The 24470-nt window shown below is 36.2% G+C and overlaps 2 protein-coding genes across 3 annotated transcripts; both read right to left on the reverse strand.

Annotated features, from left to right (window-relative positions):
* Positions 1 to 215: 215 nt before the first annotated feature.
* Positions 216 to 9789, reverse strand: LOC135693449 (acetylcholine receptor subunit beta). 2 transcript variants are annotated; one of them, XM_065211946.2, is made up of 7 exons: positions 8128 to 9789; positions 7962 to 8026; positions 6634 to 6791; positions 6193 to 6237; positions 5236 to 5345; positions 3455 to 3699; positions 216 to 2477 (listed from the first exon to the last, which is right to left on the reverse strand). In XM_065211946.2, exons 2-7 carry the CDS (start codon positions 8002 to 8004, stop codon positions 1960 to 1962), a joined length of 1119 nt encoding a protein of 372 aa, XP_065068018.2. In that variant the 5' UTR covers positions 8005 to 8026; positions 8128 to 9789; the 3' UTR covers positions 216 to 1959. The 2 variants fall into 2 exon arrangements, with proteins under 2 accessions (XP_065068018.2, XP_065068017.2); XM_065211945.2 differs by having other exon boundaries at positions 216 to 2513.
* A 170-nt stretch (positions 9790 to 9959) lies between these two features.
* Positions 9960 to 23621, reverse strand: LOC135693448 (uncharacterized). The gene is made up of 10 exons (XM_065211944.2): positions 23461 to 23621; positions 21572 to 21714; positions 20928 to 20999; positions 20499 to 20591; positions 20069 to 20130; positions 16351 to 16456; positions 15526 to 15658; positions 12806 to 12954; positions 11601 to 11786; positions 9960 to 11128 (listed from the first exon to the last, which is right to left on the reverse strand). Exons 2-10 carry the CDS (start codon positions 21704 to 21706, stop codon positions 10304 to 10306), a joined length of 1761 nt encoding a protein of 586 aa, XP_065068016.1. The 5' UTR covers positions 21707 to 21714; positions 23461 to 23621; the 3' UTR covers positions 9960 to 10303.
* Between the last annotated feature and the right edge of the window lie 849 nt (positions 23622 to 24470).

The following is a 24470-nucleotide window of genomic DNA, read 5'->3' on the forward strand; positions in this document are numbered from 1 at the left end:
CTGACTCACTGCTAATAAATTGACATGGAATACTAACAAACCGAATTTGATATTAGTCGAATCAAGGCAGATATGTCCTGACCAGAATTACTTTATTTTAATAAATACTGAGCTTGTGCTTGAAACAGATTATATAAAGTATCTTGGAATTAATCGATAATAGGCGTAAGTGGAAATATCAAATTCAATCAAAATTATTTTAAATATCAGCCACATTTCCCTCGAAATGCAAACATACATTAGTCTTTAGCCATAACTGATTTACATGCGTTTGTTGTTGTTCATTCACGTCGCGTTGCGGTGTTACTAATTCACTACATTGCATCGATTTTTCACCGCAAGGATTTTATCGGATTCCGTTGAGCGTTCCTGTTATCGTGGCCTTCACCAAAAGTACATTATGAAAATATGAATTAGGGAAGCGCCTGTTTTCACAAGCCTTGCGCATTTGAACTTTAGAAGACAGGACGCGCATAACTGAAAGTCGTCTAAATGACTCTTTAATTTACCGTTGCCTTATAACTTTCTAACCGTGTCAGATCCCCACGGCAAGATTCCATAATCTGCCGCTTGCGCGAGCAGAACCACTTCACCAAAGGAAGATCACTTACACATTGGTGTTTATAGGCTCTTTTATCAAGTCTCTTTTACAGTAATCTTGTTAAACAAGAGCCCAGGGGAGTCATTCAGTTTTTTGTATACAGGGAAGACCACCTGCAGTTATCAAAATGCACCCAGAAGTATCAAAAACAAATTTATTAGGCCCAAAAACATCAACTAAAAATTGTTGATATGAACTGAAAATATCAAAATACAAAATCTTTTTGTTGAGCACATTAGAGATAGCTATTTATAATAATTTTAGACTGTATCCTGTAATACTCAGTTTGAACACTCTATCCTATAATAGTCAGTTTGAACACTCTATCCTATATTAACACCTTTTCTTTTGTTTCTGTTTTCGACATTATTTTGCGTTAGTTGAAGCCATAAGTATCACGAAGGTATATTGTTAAATCAGGTACCCAAAAGTAACAGATCACAAGGAAAATTCTTACCACTAATTATCGGATGAACCTCCCCTGTATTTGAAAAAGTTCAAGTGACCCCCAAGGAGCAAGAGACCAGTGCTACAGGTTGATGACATTTGTTTTGAGCTTGTATAGCCCCATACTGTCCCAAGTAATTAGCATTTGATTCAAGACAAGGGGCAGTGTATGAAATGCTCTCAAAAGACATTGGATGGAGTCTAAATGTTTCTGAAGTCTAAATATTGATGAAGTGAAATGAAATAAATGCAAAATTAACTATTTTGGATGGTCCATAAAATAAAGAAATGAATCGTCTGATTCCTACAAAATTTTGGTGCATCCCAAGGTCATGTTACTTGAGCATTTGTTCTTCCTTGTGAAACCTTCATCGAGCCCGAAAACGACAACCTATTGTCTCTGGTGTTATTTTCTAAGCAGAGATTCCGAAACAAAGGCTTATACAAAAAAGTGGAAGAAAGGGACCTAGCAGGAACGCTTGCGGTAGACCAATTAGTAAAACGACACTGAAAAACACCCGAACGAATAATTTAAATACGGGTATGACAAATGATAAGGTAAAAGGAACATCAAACAATAGGAATACATAGATGCACAATTAATTGAATTTTTCGCAAACTTTAATTTGATGCTAGTCTATGGTTATCTAGATGTCTAGATATCAGAGAAATATGCAAGAGGCACAAAAAGGAACAATACAGAATATACGAGAAAGGTAGTAAATATACGTAACTATACCAAAGATAATTTAATTACAATATCACTACACGGCGTCGTTAATGCCTCTTTAATGCCTTTTTCATTAGGTACAGGGCTGATAACTCTTATTTACAAAGACTCAAGGAATTGCTGCGCGTACATACTAATCGTCAAATTGCAATTTTAGACATAGTTTAGTCTTTGATTGTGGCTATAACACCATAGGAAAAACAGCTAGAATCATCACTGTGATAAATATTGGCAGGCAAATCCGATCGAGAGCACGTGACAAAATAAGCCAATCATCAGAGTTCTCATTATCAGACCCAATGTCAGTAACGGCATTTTTAGATGGGTAGCTGATGAGCACGTATCGACAAACAACTCTCAAAATCCTTTGCAATGGCCGTGGCATTGGACGCCCCTTTTTATGGTATACATTAAGAATAATTGTTGTCATCATGAGGGACACCATCATGAAAAAGAGGCTTAGCCTGCCAACATAAACTGTCAAAGGCTCTTCGTCCACCTCTGGCAGTTGGTCCATCGCATATTGTATCGTAAGCATCATGGTGAGAAGACCTGTCATTGAAAAACCAATTCTCTCCCCCGTCTCAACTGGGAGCAAATGATTTACAACTGGAACAAATGCCAGTAGACACAATGGCAGCAAGATTTTGCGCCTCGCGTAGCTTGGTTTCCGTGTGATGTTGACCTCGATAGCCATAGCTGCAAAAGTGTGGAAATCGATCACTTTTGCCGTTTCTGGAATAGGGAATATTAGAAGACTACGTCACAAAAAGCATATATCAACCACATTTTGCCTCATGTTAATCTTTCCATGCACCTACTTTATCTTAAAGGCTCTTTCACAACCGGCATGCCTTGCGATTATATTTTCAAAACCGGCCTAATATCGTACTGCATGAAAATACAAAACACAATCATTTTCTCGAGACCGCTAAGCATGCCGGTTGCGCAAGATTCTTTAATGTTAATGACATTGATTTTAACATTTTGAGGATCCATGTTTATCGCAATATTGGGAAAAGTTTTCAATTCATGATAGAATATACAATTAAATATAAGAGACTTTAGACGTTGCTTGTAAAGAATTCGTGAGATTTATGAAGAGTTTTATTTGTTTAGGCCTGAAGTTTACAGTAAAGCAGCAGATCACGGTGATGGGGACATCACGAAATTTCTGGTTGCTCCAAGTACTGACGTACAAAAGCGTGAAGGAAGAAATTTATAATGCCTATTTTTAAAGCAAATTTCATATAAAGCTAATTGTAGACAAAATTTCTGGCAGACAGACAAAGAAAGCAAATATCTTAGCAAAAGCTAGAGATAATGATGTTGATTGGGGAATGTCTTTTCTCTGATCAAACCATCCCTTGTATTGGATAACTACTCAATATTATAATTTGTGAGTTCAATAGTAAATTCCAAAATTTAACCCCAATAATTAGCCCCAAAATTCATTATTTCTGTTCATAATGAACGATTGTTTCTATAAATCTATATCATCTATGTATTTATTCTATAGACCACAAATAAAAATGACCCCCTCTCCCTTCTCCCCCCTCTCCCCTCTCCCCTCTCTCCCCTCTCCCCGTAGTCAACCTCGGGGTCAGAGAAAGGATTATTGAGACAAATCATCAATAGCTGAAAGTTCGAACTTAATTTGCCTTGAAGCTACTCACTAGTGAAAGACCAAGCTCCGTTGATTGTTTCATCTCCATCACCCTCCATTATCAACTCCAGGTCAGCAATTGATGTATACAAGTTGTAAGTATAAAATGTAAAAACACATTTGTGGACGTCGTGTGGGTAGCTTTTTATATCTGTATTGCATTTTCCAACGACTTGGTTTATCATAGGGAAAGTACATCGGCCATCTTTTGAAACTTTCAGCAGGCCCTCTTTTCCCGTTGATAAAATCTTTCCACTGAAGTAAAATAAATATATATATAATATAATATAATATAATATAATATAATATAATATAATATAATATAATATAATATAATATAATATAATATAATATAATATAATATAATATAATATAATATAATATAATATAATATAATATAATATAATATAATATAATATAATATAATATAATAAAATATAATATAATATAATATAATATAATATAATATAATATAATATAATATAATATAATATAATATAATATAATATAATATAATATAATATAATATAATATAATATAATATAATATAATATAATATAATATAATATAATATAATATAATATAATATAATATAATATAATATAATATAATATAATATAATATAATATAATATAATATAATATAATATAATATAATATAATATAATATAATATAATATAATATAATATAATATAATATAATATAATATAATATAATATAATATAATATAATATAATATAATATAATATAATATAATATAATATAATATAATATAATATAATATAATATAATATAATATATAATATAATATAATATATATAATATATATATCAAAATATTGGACCGTCTGGCTCAGTGGAATGAGCGGGGGTTTTTGAAGCAGCAAATTGGAGTTCGATTCCGACCAAGAGTGGTTCGATACAATTGGGTAGCGCCTTTCTGGAAAGAATTTTCCTCCTGTCAGCATTTGCCTTATGATTATATATATATATATAATCATAATATATTTATGGCTATAAGCCTCTTCAGAATTGTTTCTGTTGAATTGTTTCTAGAGTTAGGAGCGATTGAATATATATATATATATATATCATAGATTGAAGAAAGTAAAACTACATGGTTTATCTCTACACGGTTTATATACCGTGTAGTAAAACTACATTGTTTATATATATATATATATGTGCAATAGCTAAAAAGAGCAACGTCAGATGTTTTAGAGCGCCCTGGTTATTAGAAAATCTATATGAAAACGAAAATATCGGAAGGTTTAGAGAAAACAGACTATTGCGTTTAAAGGGCTAAGATTTCAGTACAGCGGGCGAAGAGATTTTTCGACCGATCTTTAGTTTCAGCTCTGCAATAGAGTATCAAATTGTGACGTCATCAACAAATCTATTTGCAGAATTTTTCACTTTTTACCACATAACCTGCAACATCAGTTAAAATCAGTAGCAAATTGGCAGAAAAACAGCAATTAAAAGAACCGAGTTTCGCCAACGGAATGCAGTTGTTCTGGTCGGGATATAAGGGCCAAGATCAAATTATGGTGATTTGATAGGGAAAGTGCCAGTCCTCGTGTGGCACGTATGTCTCAGCCAATTTGTAACACATTTAACTGATTCTGCAGATTTAGGGGCATTCGATAATGTTCTTTCAGGTTAAGCGTTATCAATATTCAAAAATTTTAAAAAACGACGGCAGCTCAAAAAAGCGACCAGAAATAAATATTTTACTTTCGCTAAAGAGCCCGATTTCAAATAATTAAAAAAGTTAAAGTCTCGAACTTACGATTCTACTTGGGTAATCATCGGGGTCCATACATCTGATATTTTGCTAAATATGAATGGGACCGAATCAAATTCAGAACCCTTCCACTTTAGTTGGTGATTTTTCCATGCCTGTCCAAAACAAGACAAAGTTTTACAACAGTCTTGCGTCAAAAAGATCCAATTAACTAATTTGCTTTTTCATATAATAATCAATAATTAACTAGAGCCGCATACTCTGGTGTCCACAATAAACCTCCCCCCTCCCACGTATTGATTTTTAAAAACTTTTCCATCAAGCCAGACCTTGTTATAACCCCCCCCCCTCCCCCCCGCCCAGATTATCAAATTTTCAGGTTATTATGTTTTGGTCGTATTTCAGTCATCAGCGGATCCTTATGGTAAACAGATACTGAGTTACTCTTACAATGAAATTTTTCGATGTCAAAAGAAATGTTTTCAAGTATTTTTTTCTAAGAATCCTTTCGTGAATCTTTTTTCTCATTCAATTTCATGATATGGCACATCCATAATAGAGGAAATAGCTGAAGTTTATAAAACAATAAAAGAGACATTTGTATTTTATATAATATAAGAGACATTTTTATGTTTATAAGTACTGAAATGGTTCCAAACTTCCCTTATTATAGACACAGCACTAACATTTCAAAGCTTTTGTTTGGCATTCCGTCTATCAAAGCCCTCCACTCAAAGGTTTGATGGCGATCCTAAAAATTCATTTTTGAATCTTTGCATAGTATTAATTAATACAATATGAAGTCCAAAGTATTGATAGCAACAATCGCAGATAAAATTCCACGGTATCTCATAGGCGACCTAGTTCAAACAAAGGTTGGAGTTGCTTAGAAACACCTGATCATCCCACCAAAATGGAAGATGCAAGAAGAAAGTCACGAACGGGTGCCTGTTAGGCCTAGCATAAAGCAACATATTGGTGATAAAACATGAAGACACTTACAACATTGAACACGACTGATATTGTTGCTGTTGTTGAGCGTATGTCCTATGAAAGAGAAAAGAATTTGCGTTTGAGGTTAACAATGCCATCTAATGAAGCGTTTAACTGAAAGACAGCTTTAACCAACAGTCAATTGACAATTAAACATCACAATAACTAAAGAGAATGGAAAAGAGGTAAAAGAAAACGAAAATGTAAAATGAAAAGAACGTTTTGAATAAACGCAAATCGAAAATCAAAACAGCAGGTTGTTATAGTATTTGATTGTCAAAGTATGACTATTATAAGAGTTTCATTAACTTTTGATTGTATGTCCCACCGCATCAAAAGCAATTGAAAACTGAAGTTTAGATATTCTCCAGCCGCTAGAAGCTCCAGCCGAACGGTCATTTATGACATAATCGCAGTTGTGTTTAATATTGATCAAGTGATTAAACTTACTACACTGTCCAGCGATTTAACGATTGCTTGGAGTCTGACTTGAAATTTGCTGTTATCACGAGGCGCTGGGAAAACATTTGGATCATAACCTTCAAATAGTTTCCTCCGCAGATGGTTTTCTGGTAACAAAGATGACCCATTCCAGCTGAGAACACCAGCTAAAGGATGAACAATTATTTTGCGGTACAGAATTTGAAAATGGCTTTGAAAAAAGCAGACATTTTACAACATACTAAAAGCGTTTTCGTCTGACACTCCTCTGAGCATAAAACGGCAGAATCAGGGTCCGAAAGAACACGATGAAAAATATATACCCAGTTGTGGATCGAAAAAGGCCAATCATAAATGATGACTGAGCATAGTATAAACTTGTCAGGAAGGTGGAAAGGAACTGGTGCATAAATGGTGGGAAGGGAATATCTCAAGTTACAACGTATTATCGATGATAAAAACGTAGTAATTCCTGCAAAGTTCAAGGGTTGGGTCTGAAACTATTCTTCTCATATATTAGTCGATTAGCGAGGCTTGCAGAGGATATTTGCAATAACTAGTGTTTGTATTCTCTCCAACAGATGAAGTGCCTTGTGTCTTCCTGTTACGTTTTGCTGTCCCATGGTCCTTATGCTGTCCCATGGTCCTTATGCTGTCCCATTGTCCTTATGCTGTCCCATAGTCCTTATGCTGTCCCATAGTCCTTATGCTGTCCCATGGTCCTTATGCTGTCCCATGGTCCTTATGCTGTCCCGTGTATCAACTTCTAAGATACTAATACAACCTAGTATATGGCTGCATGTCTCAGGATGCAATAAGTACCATTTCTAAACAACGTGCCAAAGTGGGAAGAGAGAAAGCAAGGAATTTTTGTTGCTAACAAGTCCCACCCAAAGCATGTATTAGCATACGTCAGAAAAAATTGTTGTCAAGGGTGTCGATTTTCAAAATAAAACTCTGCCGAAAGTCTCTTGAAAAACTTGCCACTTTTGTCAATTTAACTTTTTCAAGGAACTACAAATACGAGATTCAAATAAGTATTCTTGAATACACAGCAAAGTGCCTAAATTACACAATTACATAACACTATGCAATGAAAAGCGAACGCAGGCGTTTCTGTCCGGCTTTAAGTGCGTCACGCAATTCTAAAGGTTACATAACTAGTAAAAACAACGTTACAAGAATGCTTGAATTGAATAAAGACAACTTGCATTAAATAATTAGGTGATATGTAACACCTGGGCGAATAAAATAAGTCAAGAAAGTGTATTAATTCTAAAAAGTAGAAAATGTTTATTGAAAAAAGTTTGTGGAAGAAGAAAGGTAATAATACTTACAGAAAATCGCATTTATGGAAAAAAATGCTCTTAAAAGATCCATTCTCTATTTTCTGCGCGAAAATCTGCAAGAAGAGTTGAACGTAATAAATAACAAACTTAGCATATTTATTAAAATGATACTTCAAGGAATTTGTTTTTAAAATGGAAGTTAAGGAATACTTACTGTCGTGATGAATGAATAGTTCAAGGTCAGCTTGGGGGTGGAAATTTCGAGTTGTACGTTGATGATCTCTTTATGAAAAACAGGCAACAAGAAACCGAAACCTCAAGAACAACCCTTCAGAAAAATGGGCGCGAAGATCTTTTTGTAATGTTGATGATGCTGTTGACAGTATAACTGATTTCTACAAGAGTTCATCAAAAGTGAACCAATCCGTCTGCAGCTGATAAAGAACTGGGAAACGGAAGCGGTCTGAGGCTTTAAACGAACCCCCGTTTAATCCAATTATGTTCGCAGCCGGCTGACGACAGAACTGACTTCACTTATCTTAAAACCGTTCTTTTCTTGTCAACAGATCTTACGAAAAGTGAAAACAAAATATGAAATGGCGATTCTTTGTTAATTAAAAGATTGTTCTTTCGTCGTTTAATTTGCCATAAATGTGTGCTTTGATTTAACACGTGTAAGTAATTACGAGCCTTATGGTTGCATAACTTCGAAGCAACGACATCAGAAAATGGCGAGCACTGGGATAAATCTATGAGATTATTCTGCAAACAGGCAAAATTCGTTGCCAGAATGCCATCGAATTATTAACTAGGCTAATAGTGCCATTTAATAGGAGTATAAACGACGACAAAATATGCATAACTTTGCGCAAAAAATAAAGAGATAAAACGAAGTAGTTTTCAGATAAGAGGACAAATTCTTTGATTTTCTCTCAAGCCAGTGAGATTTTGCTAAGTGTGATGATTCTTTCAAAATCAAATCAGTGCTCAGGTTGCCATAAAACACATACGCAACACGAATGAAAAACGCATTGCGTGTTTCTTTATCGACAGCCTGCGTTCCCAACGCGCTACGGTGTATTCCCAAGGTTCTGCGGTGCATTCCCAAGGCAGTACGGTACATTTTCCAGGCGGTAATGTTTGCTCCCAAAGCACAGTCTCACAAAAGACAAAATATTCTCTAGAGAAAATGTGGGTAAGGATTTTATAAAAATTCTCTAAAAAGAAACAATGGACTAGAGCTTTAAGTTAACCATTGGCTGAATATATGATTCAGGTTTTAATGTTTGCGTTAAATATTTAACGGCTATACTAAATAACTTGTTGATACACAGCTACTAAAATCCTAAAATAATACTGTTATACAATACATTAGAATGCGATAGAATCAGCCTAAGTTTGGTTAATAAATTCATAGAACATCCATGCAAAGATTGCCGATTTCATTACTTAGATTGGCAATGACAAGGTTGCCTGTATGCGAAACGCATTCTGGGATACCTAAGACGAGCATCGCATTCTGGGATGCAGAAGAGCATCGCATTCTGGGATGCATAGGAAGAGCATCTGGGATGCATAATACAGCCTAACCTAATGGATAATTCAAACACACCGAAGGATAGTACGATGTCATAGATCACGAAATATTCACGTAAAAATGAGAAAATGTGTTAACTTGATACCGTAAATCCTCGAATTAGCCCCCTGGGGGCTTATTTATTTTTGATATTTTCGGATGGGGGCTTATTCGAGGGGGGGCTCATATGAGGGGGGCTTATAAAATTATTGTAGATATTAAGAAGACATTATCAAAAGACCTCGTTTATTTAAGCAGGAATTTCTTTATGAGCATTTTATTAATTACTACCAAAAGTATGAATTGTTGTGGTAATTCAATAAAACGCCATAGGCAATCTCAGATGGCAAAAATTATCAAATGGAAGGGTCCAACTCGAGAATTTACGATAGAAGTGGGGGCTTATTCGGAGGGGGGGGCTTATTGACAATTTGTAGTTCTAGGGTGGGGGCTTATTCGAGGGGAGGGGTTGTTCGAGGGGGGGGGGGCAATTCGAGGATTTACGGTATATCAAAAAACTGTCAAGTTTCTGAAAGCTGTGACTTTGCCAAAAGTGCAAAGGAAATAGAAGCTGGGAAATGTTAACGTGATCCTAAGGAACATAATTTATCCTTTACATTAATATGAGCAATTAAAAACAAAAAAACATGTTAATCAGCTAATCAATTATACCTAAGTCTTATACAGATAAGGACCAAACGACAAACTTAAATCTTATAAAAATAACAACTACCCATGACATAAAAATGCGTACAAAATGTTGCTTATAAATTCGATCTATACACAAAATGAAGACGAAAATGCCCTGAGCCAGTCAGAGATCTGTCATGCTGCTTTGAGTCAATTTAACTCGTTCTGTGTCCTTAGACAACCCGCCTTCAAGTTCAGTAAGTTCAAGCGAAAATGTTTCCATCATTTCTCTGCTGATGTTTCCGACCGCTGCCGAATTTCCGGCCTCCACTGGCCCATTCTCTTCCGGAGAGGCCCCTTGCTCATTCTTTTCAAACTTGGTTATTCGATCCGCATTGTGGTTCATATCGACCCGCTCATCTTTGACCCCAACTTTGGACAAATCAGTAAAACTACTGCTAATACCACCAATTCTTTCTCCGGCACTTTTCAACAAAGCAGATGCCAAATCGTTGTCAGCCTCGTCTTCCTGTGACGCCTCGTCTTTCTGTGACGCCTCGCCTTTCTGTGACGCCTCGCCATTCTGTGACGCCTCGCCTTTCCGTGAGGTTTCGTCTTTCCGTAAGTCACTGAAGCTTCCACAAATGTCTTTCGCCGTTGAACCCACAGGCTGTCCTTCCCTAGCTGGTGCTCTCTCCGGACTCTGCTGCTGGGCACTGCCAACAGGTTTTGAAACCGGGGTCCTGACGATTCCGGGTGAATCAAAGTCCATCGACTGGTGGTGTTTGTTACCATATACTCCAGCAATACATTCATTGGTGACCTTATTTGGTGTGGTAGCATTTGGCATCGTGCCTGGGAAAAAAGGGTCCGAAATGGGAGCCACCATCCATGTTTCATCAATTGGATCGAAAACATCTTTAGCTGACGTTTTTTGAGCCTGAAGCATCAATTTCTGCAAGGTCTTTACTAATTCCCGATTTTGCGATAACAACTGTTCGACACGGGCCTAATAAAGATCAAAGATTTGTATTAGAATGGGATTGGATAGAAAACACCTCGTTGAAGTGACTGTTGATGATTTACGATGATTTATGATTGTGATTTATGACGACTGACTATGACAATGGTAATGATGACTGATTATTGATCGGCCACGATGATTGACGATTGGTGATAATGGTTGATAATTTTGTGTGTGTTTTGCAACCTAGCTTCCGAAGGTAGTTTTAGGACACTGAAAAGCTTTGCCACCTCGTTGACGTTACTGCTGTTGATTTATGATGACGATTAACGATTAACGATTAACAATGATTTACGATGATTTATGATTGTGATTTATAAATTCCTAAGCCTGAGCGTACAGCGAGCATGCCAGGGGCTCGAGCCACAGACCCTTGAATCTAAATTTCTATGATTGGTCATGATGACAATGATTGATGAAAATGATGAATATCAAAAGAAAAATTCGATGTGTATACCTGGGCGTTGCGCCGTGTCTCGCTCTCGATTCGTAGCTGCTGTTTAAGCATTTCGACTTCTGCCTTGGCTGCTTCTGACTCGTATTGGTGAAGGCGCAACTGCTGTACGTAGAACTGTTGCCACTGCAAATAGGTGCCATCTTTAGGAAACCCGATTTCACCATTAACCAATTCTTTAGGTTTCGCCTGAGATTAGAAAAACAAAAGTCTTTTAAAAGAAGGATTCGATTTTGAATCATGACACATGCTTCAGAAAAATTCTACAAAACGAAAATTTTCCTGAAGAGCTATAATTGGGCGACGATCAAGAAATAACCCTCAATAAATTTGTAATTAATCTAAGAGTGGCTTTTTCCCAAATGCCTTAATATATGGTTAAACAGGAGTTGAAAAATTGCTGAGAAAACAATGCAGACGATGGTTTTTGCCCTCAAAGTCGCTTTGTCCTCAAAGTCGCTAACACCCCTTGATAAAAGCTTAGGGCGAGAAAGAAGATTCCCCACAAGCACAATTACCCCCGGTGTAATATGCGTTTTGGTACCCTATGCAAAAGTGTAACATTGTGAAACGAAATGTGTTTCATATCATGTGATTTCATCGTAAACAAATTAAACACAATGCTTTTCGAGTACAAAGTTTCACACTTGTCAATCAAGCAAACTTTGGTGTCGCCATTAATGTTGTGCTTTTTTGCATAGACAGCACCGTTTCTTATTAGTACCCCTTCTTATTAAGCAACACCATTGTTAAAAAAGTTCGATTGCTCTCTACTTTCTGAAGAAAATGAGGCAGAACATTTGTGTACCCGGACTTTTAAATTCCACCATTCGTTTTGGTACCCTATTGTTTAAGTACTTGGGTACGTTTTTGCATAACCAAAATTGTCATGCATTTGAGAACCTGGACCGAAATGCATAAGGTTACCGAAACGCATATGACACCGGCTTCTAATGAAATGCCTGGATACCAGATAGAAGTAGTTAATATGATACGGAAATAGCCTACGCATATATCTCAGCCAATTTGAAACATGTTTAACTGACTTCGCATATTCAGAGGCTTTTATGGAACTCTTTCAGGTTACATGGCTTGAATTCAAAAATCTAAAAGTACATTTTTTATGACGTCATCAGTTAGGAATTCAACACTGCACAAATACACAAGGAAGAAAATCTATAGATTCAGAGTGTGTAAAATAAACGTACCAAAGTAGGACGAATGCCCTCGCCAGCTTTGTCGATGTCAGTTACAAAGGTACCGCTGTTGTCCAATTGACCGGCTTTTCCTTGCTCAACTACCGCTGCTACGTCATCAATGTCTGTTTCACCAACGTCATCGATATTCGTCTCTTGCCCTGCGCATCAAAATCAATGGTCAATGATATGATTTAGGCCTTTGAATACAATATCCAAGGTTAAGTGGTTTTTTAAAGCTCTCCTGATATCTGACGTGAGGGAAGCCGTTACAGGGCCTCTACAGGGAACAAACATTTCCTTTTACGTTAAATTAGCTAATAAAAAATAATTCCAAGCTTTGGCTAGAGAGGCCCTATCTCTATAATAGCTGTACGAAATTCTCTTAGTATACGATAAAGAACAGTTTCTAGCTGTTTGAAGGCTGACTTCCACTAGGCGAATTCTTTCGCGCGAATTGAATAAATTTTCGAAGCGATAGAGTAGGACCGTGATCTACTTTCTGCGAATCGAATTTTTTCGCTGCAAAATCTGAGAATATTACAACACGCATGCTCACATTGGCAAAAACTCGATTCGCGCGAAAGAATTCGATTGATAGCCCATTATCACCCCATAGTTCTCTTATAATTTTCGAGCGAAGCGAATTTTTCGCCACGAATTTTTAGATTCGAATTTTTCTCTCGAATTCAAAGTTCAATTTACACTGGCAGAAATTTTTATGCGAATTCGCTGCAAATATTGCTAAATGATATAACGACTGTCCGAAAAGTGATGATATCAGAAAGCGTAAAATTTCAAAGTCAATTTCATTAAAAGCATGGAAAACAGCAAAAAGCAACCTTGAATTACAAATTTTTATTCAGAACGTCTCCAGAAGGGGAAATTTCATCTTCCGGTAAAAGAGTTTTACGTTCACATTTACATCATCAGGATAACTTTTTCAAATACTTTCAAAGGTCGCAATCGAAGCTCGCACAAGCATGCGAGATCCTGTTAGTGCATCTGCTTAAAACTGTTGAGCAGGCAACTAAGCAGCGAACAATTCAGAGTTTTGAAGAAATTCTTGCCGATTGTTTATTTCTGACATATTTGTAGAACGATAAAACTTTCAAGCCAGTTTTCGTCAATTTGAAATTCAAATGTTTGAATAATAAACTGATATGAATCCACTTGAATGGAGTGTGTACGAGGAAGAGAAATGATTAACTACCAACCTATTTATTGACGTTGTATATGGCCTATAGGTGAGAGAGTTTTAGAAAAAGAAGAGCGGAAAGACGCAGGCCATCAGGAACGAAAACAGACGCCTACAAATGGCGTTCTGATTGGTTTATTTCACAACTCGTAGCGACAAAGTAGGACTGGTTTCTGCTTTTTTCGAAGCGAATTGTTCGCGGCGAATTTGCAGCGAATTTTCTATTTCTACTTCTGCGTATATTTTTGGCGCATTCGCAGCGAAAATTCGCACGAAAAATTTTGTCTCGTGTAAATCAGGCTTCACGATTTTAAAAACTGCTCCGCTATGCAAGATATTTGTAAGGAGCAGCGTGTTGGAAAAAACATTCTATGGGATTAAAAAATAATGCTCTAGCTGGAGGGGTGTAACACTCTTTCAAAACAGCGTGCAGGATTTTTTCCTACTCATGACCTCCCCCCCCTAATCTGGAGGGTCAAGCTACGCCACGGGTCCTAAGCCCCCCTGTTCTACCTCGGTGCCACCATGTCGTCAAAAGGCTAACCTGCTAATGCGCATGAGATGCAGCTATAGGTTCAAATGCCTAATCACGTGGCTCCCAGTTCAATAAAGTGGGAGTAATCTAATAAACACGAACAAATTTTACAATTTGACCCGTGTTGCAGTCACAATTGATAGCTATAATATTATCTAAAGCGATGGATATTACTGTCTGACTACAGAATCTTATTACAGTGGGATCCGCTTATAGTCCCTCCTCTTAAATTCGCATTGCTGATTACAAAAACCTTATCAAAAACTGTTCAGTTTGGCTCTGTTCACTCAACACGCCGCTTACAATCACAGCTTTTTAAGCAACACTTTTAGTGTGACAATAATCGGAGTCTACCGTATGCACATTTAACTAAAATAAGAAACATATGCTCAATTCAAAGTCCCTTTTGTAATCCTGGCCGAGGGGCAAATCACTCCAAGAAAATCTCATACACCTTTTGTGAAAATCCTATTGTTTTATCTGAAAATCCCTAGAAATCCTTTTGTTTTAGGGAAAATCTCGTACGCTATTTCCAAGAGTGAATTGCCCCTCGATCCTGGCGACACAGAAGCTTAAAGAGCGCGGTGTGATGTTATCCTTTCACCGAGAATATGAAGCTCATATAGGTTATGTTACAGATGAAATTGAAACCCATCAATTATTTCATTCATACAACGTTCTTTAATTTACTGTCCATTAAGTTATGGCGAAGTTATCCTAAAGAGGCTGTTTAGACAGGGAAGCACGCCATGAAAAGAAAATAGACCATAATCACGAGAAACGGGACGAGATAAAATTTCCTTGAATGTTGTGATAGATCCGCAATTTGTGCAAATGATACCTTAGACTGAGCTGCCATTCCCATAAAGTTAAGCACTTGGCAATAGTTTTGGTACTCCAACACGATATCCTGCATACTAATAACACAATATCCCTTGATAACGTGGACCGTTAGGTATATAAAGACGATGCTTTATAAAAAATACTGTAGAGACCAACCTTCTTCAGATGTGGCAATATTAGTAGCATCTCTGTTCTCGAGTTCCTGGTCTTCATTCGTCTTTTCAACATTGATCTTATGACACACTTCGAATGCCTGGCCTATCGTCCGTACAATATTCATGGCCTGAGACTGAATAAAAAGTTTATATGTAAAATGCTTGATCGTTGAACTTGAAATTTTACAGCATGCATACCCGACAAACAACTTGCCACGAGAATTGGTTACCAGATAGAAAAAATTAGAGATCAATGCAGAACCCCAAAATTTCATGTTTTCCCGTCAATAATTCAAGAGCGTTGGTGTAAAACTTTGACGTATAATTCTAGAAACGTATAGATTCTTCACAACCAACTTTCCAATAAAATTAAGTACTTGAAACTAGTAAGTTACATACAAACGATTCCCCAGCATAAAATTAATTTACATGGCCCCAAATGTTAAAATTAAAATTTGCTGGGAAATAATAAGAGCGAGAATTGGTGTTGGCATTAAGAAACTAGAGAACACAATTTTTAAATTTGTTTTTCTAAATAAAAAGGAGTGTACCGAATAAAACAATTACTGATTTGCAGTGACTTGACCAAGTTTAGAACATGATAAAAAAGAGAAAAGAACAGGAGCAAGAACAAAAACAATATTCAAGGGACAAAAATTAGTAAAGACATACAAAAATCAATGTACCCAGCTCGATTTAAAAGAAGAGTGATAAAGAATATATCAAAATAGTGGCAAAGTAGCAAACAAAAAAGCAAAAAGAATCTCGGCAATTTAACAGCCAAGTTGATGTGAAAAGAGAAATGATGGAGAAAATCAAATTAAACCTTTTTGAATGCTTTGAAGACACTGCATCTAAAGATACCATCCTCTCCTCTTGCAATGTAACTGAATATAAGCAAATCTTGGGAGTCGTGGGATACATAGAAAACTCTACGAAGGAAAAGAGGATAACGTCATCCCACTTCATATTTTAACATAAAATCCAAAGTGGGAACAGGATACAGCAAAGGTGTGGGCCTAAAATGATTCATCTGGTTGCTCCTTCTTCACTGTTATTGAAATGTTTTAAAAGTTGAAGCACATACCAGGGCTTCCTAAACCGGAGACTAAGTTAGTTTAAAATAATGAAAGTGGTAGACAGACGTAGCTTTCTGCAAAAGGGGGGAGGTAGCGCTGAACTTGAATTCAATGTCACAATAGCAAAGTATAATAAACATGGGGCCCAATGGCTACGTACGAAGAAGATTTCTGGTACGTAATACGAACTCAGTAAAGATTCTGGTTACAAGAAGCATAGGGCTTTTCTATGAAGATGTTTATAAGGAAAAAATATCAGCATATAGGGTCTCGGCGAGACTTTACTCTCGTTGATTCGCTTTAATTTACAGCAAAAGCTCTATTAAGCCCCGTGGGGGCTTATTTATTTGTTCAGTTCTAGAGGGAAAGTTTTTTTTGAGAGGGGGAGGGGGATTATTTGAGAGGGTGGCTTATTATTCATTCAAAATAAAACATATTTTGAATGGATTCTTCGCGTAGCATTCTGTTATGGAAACCGCGTCACTTCGTTGGTTAGTTACTTACTTACTTACTTACTAACAGGGTCCCCCACCACTGCTATAGGTACTCATTCTTCGTACATAAAAAAGAAACAAAGACAGGACCAATGTGTAAGCATTATGAACACAAAACAAACAAAATCTGTATACATTTTTGGAGAATGACAATATGAATAAAAAATAATCAATAACCAGGATCCAAAATTCAATGCGCTGGAAACATTCAATGTCTCGTTATCTGACCAGTCTTTGCAATTATGAGATATATTATCATAACACAGTTCCACCACAACCACAGTTCAATTGGAAAATGGCTGTTATAACAAATAAAGGATAATAAAGGAAAAAGTAAACTATCTTTTACACTTTGGAGAGCCTATTGAATTGCGAACGAAACAATAGCTGTGGCAGTGCTGTCGGAACGAAATTCATATTGGGGGGGGGGGCTGCCCATTGTTTTCCTTCTCATTCAGTACACTGTTATAAAGGAAACATACTACAGTTTGCCAATTATTGGGGGGGGGGGCTCCAGCCCCTCGGTTCCGACTGGCCTGGCTGTGGTATGTTTTAGTTTCAGGTAATGTTTAATTAAAACAAGAAGGGACCCTCCCCAGTCCAACCATAAATGTATTGACATACCAGCAAACAAAACCTGAGCACTGAGATAAATCTGACAATAACGAAATATCAATTTAACTTGATGAAATGCTATTGCAACGAGAAATTTATTGTGAAATGATAATATTATGATATTTGGTTGATCAAACAAGACAGAAGTATATTTTTAGGCCACTTAAATCAACAACAAAGCAAGATTAAAAAGTAAGCTTATACCCTTAGGCCCTGTTTTAACTGCAAATTCTAATCCTAACAAAGCTTATCTCTATTGTTCTATCTTCAAAAGCAGTAGGAGTCTACCAGGGAGCTTTATGATAGGAACAATGCTAACAGCAAAATCAGAAACCTTACGAATTTCTAGCTTATTACAAAAGTTCCAATCATCGAGCCCTGGAGCATCATTAGCCTTGCTAAGCCAACCCTAAAGAACAATCAGCAGGAACTGCAACGAACTTAGAGCCTAGTTTCTTAAAGACTCATTGCTAACAATGAGCCATTGCGCTACGCAAGCATCCAATAATGCATTTTCAGACAGTCTGAAATTAATTTTGGTTAATCCGTAGAAGTTTACTGGCATTGTTTGGATCCTCGCCACGCTCGCAAAGGCCCATTATTAGCCTTTAATGCTTAGCAAGGGACATTGTTATGCAGCCAATGCTTCACAAGATTGTCAATTTGCGTCATCTTTATTCACTGCTGTTATTCATTATATCAATTTGAATGCCTGTTTAGATGATAATTTAGCAAAGTTTGCCAAAAAATAAAAACAATTGTCTATTGCAGAAGAGAGTATCATGTTAGGCATGGTCAATGTGTGAACAAGCCTTCTGCAAAATGATTGTACAGTAAATCATTACATTGCTGCCTTCCATATAAGCACTCCCTTAAATAAGCCACCAACCCCAGAAGTAAAATTTCTAAGAAGCTTCCAACCAAACATGACAATTTTTTGTTTCAATAGGGCCCCATGGGCGCTTAAAATAGATAGATACAACAGCAAGATACACCATTCTAGTCAATGACTAATAGCACATTCAACAGCAAATGAAAAAAGCCAAAACAAATTAGACATTGACGAAATGACCACCAAAGACAATCAGTAATTTGGACCAAATATCTTGTTGTACTTTGATTATAATTTGGTATGATATATTTTAGAAATAGTTATAAGTAAAATTGCAAATAAAATTAACTTGAAAATTGAAAAGCTACGAAATGAGCTACTTGTATGGCAACTTGATGATGATTTTATAAGCCCCCCTATTATAAGCCCCCTTGAAAAGCCCCCTTTAAAAAGTACTTAAATTATCAAGCCCCTAGAGGCCTAAAACAAGGATTCAGGGTAATAATTAAGCATGACAAAAGAGCTGGGCTCTCATTAATCCAAAGACAAAATTATTTTATCACAGCTGCAAATAGCCTGAGGGTGATGATTAAGATCGAATGAATTGTGGTTGAACACATATGCTACACAGAGTGTTATGGTCAGGCATTATGTTACAAGGTTGGCCAAAAAACTAATCAATTGATTCGAAATCTTCAGAACTACTTAAGAATTTGTGAAATCCTTTAAAGGATGGGATTTGTAGAAGTTCTGCAATTCTAGAGCAAAAGAACCCTTGCTAAAAAGACATAAAAAGTAAAAACATAGAAATCTTAATAAAACATAGAAAGTAAGGCAACTCCTTCAAATCCCAAATAAGCCTCCAGTGGTGCTTTTTAATTTTTGGAGTTTTGGAAAGGGATTTTATTTGAGCAGGGAATAAACAAGGGCATAAGCAAAAAAATAATCTGAAAGTCATCACAATAACATCTGGTTTTCAAAGTTTTTCACTCTCTTCAGGTTCATTTTGAATACATTCTCCTAGTCAATGTTGAAAAAATGTTTGAAAATACTTCATTAATTCCAATTTTAATTTTTGACTTTTTTAAGAAAAAATGATATATCATGTACCAAAATTATTAAATTTTCATTTGTGCCAGATAACTTGAGTAAGGCACCATACGGACATGCTAAATGCACAAATTGGCATGTAAAGATGGAAGATTAATGTAGGATGGGGGCCTATCAACAAAGATTCTTTCCAAAGTGGGAGAGTAGAGGTCGAATTGAGAAGGGCTTATACAAAGAGAAAGGCAATTCAGGGGAAAAACTGTAAGTTTAAATAAACATTTAAAATTATCAGGATTTTCTTAGACAACTAAGATAGATTTTTGATCAATTTTCTTCAACGGAAACTCAAGTTTGTTAACACCACAAATCAATGTGTACATTAAACCACTTCAGAAATGTTATACATACACAGCTGTACACATTCATGTTAAATAAAATCCAAGCACAAATAATAAACTCAGAAACCATACACACCTGTTAATTGGATAACACATCACAAATAGTTGGCTTGAATCAAACTTTCCTTCATCCAAAATCTAAACAAAAACCACAGAGTTTTACATTTCAATGCATAATTCATAAATAAAATGGTATAAAGCTATAAAAGATATACAGGAACAAAGAGAAGCCCTGTATGCCGGGGCGAAATATTAGTATATTCTTTAAATTTAATTTATTTTGAAAATTTTATTTGGTGACATTGGATTCTCGTTGTTGTATTGCTTTGTTCCTGTATATCTTTCATAACAACACTCATTGCAAGATTCACAGAATCCGGCGGACAGCTTATCCTGCGGTTCTTCCTTCTCACACATTATTAAGCTATAGTTTGGGTAATATAGCAAATGATATAAGCCTGAGACAATGAACAAAGTGGGGAGTCAGGAACAATGCTGAATCATACCCTTTTCTTTTTCCAAATATTGACTCTTATTCCTTCAACTGAAATGTCCATGTTCACCTTCCTTTTCTTGATATTCCTGTACTTATATTCATACTGAAAGAAATTAAATGAAATGTTTCTTTCAACGAAACTTCTAAAGAACAATAAAACCGATCAAATGTTATTGAAAACAAAACATTTTTCATTCCTGTCAGGAAATTTTCAGAAGCACAATATTTTTGTTATCAGCAAACTGACAATTTATGTTTACCTTACTACAAGGACCTCAAAATCAATTGGATACCAACCACTGTTATGTAACGAAAAAGACATTTACGTATGACAATGTGTAAAACTCTAAGTTTGAACAAAAGTAGCTACCCTCCTCTTAATGGAAGCAATTAAACAAAGTAAATAATTTACATCGTACAAATTAAAATGGCATGTTACCCTTATTCTTCGCATGGCAGAGACTATTTCTGCCCTACTGGAAGGTCTTGTAATTTCTTGGGTACCAATGTACTGAAAGAGACAATAAACATCAGACGAAAATGTAGTGTTGCTAATTGCATGGTACTTTCACTACCCAGGAATGCTCTTTTGGAATAATATACTTCCAAACAGTACTAAGATGCTGAAAAAGCCAATTCATGAAACAATGGAACTTCAATTTATTTTGAACAATTTAGACAGTAAAGATCACAAGTGAACGCTTCAAAAACCCTTTGCAACTTTTGGCAAATCGACTCAGTATAACAATTCTTCATTTTGGTGCTACTGGAGACTGATCCTTAGAAATATCAGTAATTACCACCCAGTATACTTTACTTTACCACACTGGATATGAAATAAGCTGTCCTACATCCGAAATTTCCCTATTTAGGATTTTACTAACTACAATGTCTTGATCTCACTATGATAAGAAATTCATCGTCCTACACTCCCAATACAACATACTATGTCAGAAAATGACAAAATTCTATAAAATTGAACTGGAAAATGTTCTATAAATGTCACTGGTAAAAGTGCTATCAAAGTTATGATTTTTGACAGTATCTTAGAAGATGTCTACTGTCTAGGTAAGAGAGGCAAACCTTGGTTTTGTACACAATGCCATGCTTGAATGCATCTTCATTTTGAACTGGAATGCGTAAATCCCGCTGATCTTCTACTGACTCATAATCTTGACCACTTCTTGAGCTGTGCTTGAACCCCTTCATGAGATACATCTTAAGGTCTAGAAATGAAATGGTAGTCCTATAGTGAGTAGTTTTTGAAGAGGGCTGATTCTAGACCATTGGTTTGCCACACAATGAAAAGAGAGCAAAACTAAGAAGCACAAAATCTTTCATAGAATTATTAAACATTGAACATGTAACTCATTTGAGGAAAACAGCATCAAATGGGTTTATTCAACAGCAATGAAAAAGGCTATGGGAGGGTGCAGGGACTGCAGTGTGGAAGGGTGCAGTGTTGGAGGGTGCAGTGTCAGAGGGGGCAGTGTCAGAGGGGGCGGTGTCAGAAGGGGGCAGTGTAAGAGGGTGGAGTGTTAGAGAATGCAGTGTTGGAGAATGCAGTGTTGGAGAATTCAGTGTTAGGAGGTGAAGTGTGGGGAGGGGGGTGCTGTGTGGGAGGGTGAAGTATTGGGGGTGCTGTGTTGGAGAATGCAGTGTTGGAGAGGGGGGGTGCTGTGTGAGAGGGTGTCGTGTGGGATGGTGCCATGTGGAAGGGTGAAGTGTTGCAGGGTGTGGTGTGGAAGGGGGTAGCTTTAAAAGGGCAGTGTGGAAAGGTGCTGGGACTGTTAATAGGTGGTAAGTATAATGGCTACTTTGTCAGCAAAATTTTTTGGTTGCTACTAAATCACTATCTGGTTAGTAAAAAGTTGTCTTGGTCACTATTTAAAATAAGGTAAGTTAAGCACTTGACAAGCTTCCAGCCCCATCTAGAAGGTTCAACACCTTCCTAAAATATGCTCAGTGTGGAGAACCTACATTGTGCACCAAAGATGACATATATGCTCTTGTGTCCATGGTAAACAGGAGGCTAATAATTAATATGGTGTAAATATTTTCTAAAACTAATAAATGGAAAGGTTAAAATAAACAGAGGGTGGGGAAATTTTTAATGACCAAAAAGAAATTTATTTCTTGAATGAAATGCCACATGCATGCCCAAGATTGTAACAAAAAATTGGAAGTATGGAAACAGTTTGGTTTCCAGAAGAGATTTTAGGGAAAATAGCTCCTTTGAAATTTAATGTTATTGAAAGTAAAACAAATCCAGAGAATAAATAATAGTCCTGGAAATTGAGATCTGCAAAAAAAATTTTTATAACTTAAAATCTGCTGAAAATTTGAACGGCTAAACCTGTGTATCAACAATATTTGCAGTACAATTAATTATCATAAAATTGCAATGTTTAGAAAAAATATTCTCAACTGAAAATAGGAATGATTGGCTTTCGGGATCGCCGAAAAAATCTCTGAATTCATTTCACGGTTTTCTTTGCATAGCGGAATGGGAAGTTATGAGTAGTTTACTGGTTGCGGAGAAAATGCTTTCGGTATGTTGACAGAAAGTAAACAAATGGTAGCCACTGTTAAATCTTTGCAGGATTAATTTGAACAGGGCTTACCGAGGCTCCGCCAGGCATAAACAGCACAGAAGATGAATATCCCTGGGGTCGTAACAGATTTCCAATGTGGTTTGCCGTGATGCTTTCAGTGAGCGTCGTTCAAGAATTTATGTTGAATTTTCAACAATGATTTAAGGCATCCGATCCGCAGTAATCTACTGTTATTCCTGATACTTTAAGCTATGTTGACTGGCTTAAACAACAGATAAATGAAGTTTTGTCAACAGGAAAATACAATACTGAAGGCCAGGGCAAGGGTTTGCAAGTTTACGGGTGTGTGTAAACAACAGCGCTTCCACGCCCGCTATGCCTATGGAAAATAATTGATGAAATCACGAACAAACTTACGTGCCAAAGTAATACACCAAGTACTCTACAAATCTAGCGAATCACCAAAGCACTTCTTCATCTTGCTTTTTCGAAACCATGGCGAAATAAGATACGCTGGGTTTCAACAATCCCAAATGCAAGATGGTGGTATGGAATTTGCTGATGCAATGCAATTCAATGTCAAGGTAATTTTCCTTACCCAGAACCGATTAAATTGGATTCCCGCATTTTATTATTGTACCACAGTAGGGGGTTCTCTGTTCCATTTTTATTTCTTTGAGGTGGAAGTAAACGTTCAATCGCCCTCCTTTCAAAATAGAGAAAGGTCTTATCCTAAAAGAGAAAGTTTTTCTTAAGAAAGATAACATCTCATTGGCAAATAGAAAGTGACAGTGGTATAACTTAGGGGGTTTTAGGCAGGGAGAGGGAGGGGTAAAGTTCTTAAGCAATACCCATATTGTCTCGGTAATGCTATTTCTTCGTCATAATTGTATTGGGTGTATGCATGTATGTATGTATGTTTGTATAATAATCTTTAACGTGAATTACAAATTAAGTTTTAAAACTTGTTTCCAGTTTGGTTCACAAATTAAAAGTACAAATAATATAACTTTATCCAATAAAGAAATGAAAAATAGTAAAAACCTAGTACAAAATTCAAATAATTAGTTATAAACCTATAATGTTAGTTAAAAATGCTATATTAGAATCTATCAATACTTATTAAAAGAGGTCTTTGGTGTAAAGTCTGGAAGTTCACAACAGCACTGCCCCTCTTCCTAACTTTTTGGGGCAGCACCCTTGATTCAGACCAACATGAAACAATTTGAGGATTGCAAAAAGCGCGTGAATCTATCGTTATTGAACCAAGTTTTAGTCAGATCTTTGAATTCTTTTGAAATGTAGGCTGTTTTGTCTTTATTTAGGAGCTCCAGACTTTCGATCCTGGAAAAAGAGTGTTCTGATTAAATAGTTTTTAGTTCTAACCTTACGTATTGCAAGTTGATATTAAAACAGGTTAAGAGTTG

Source organism: Rhopilema esculentum, chromosome 11, assembly GCF_057945365.1.
Source record: "Rhopilema esculentum isolate cy_ngs chromosome 11, ASM5794536v1, whole genome shotgun sequence".
NCBI lineage: Eukaryota > Metazoa > Cnidaria > Scyphozoa > Rhizostomeae > Rhizostomatidae > Rhopilema > Rhopilema esculentum.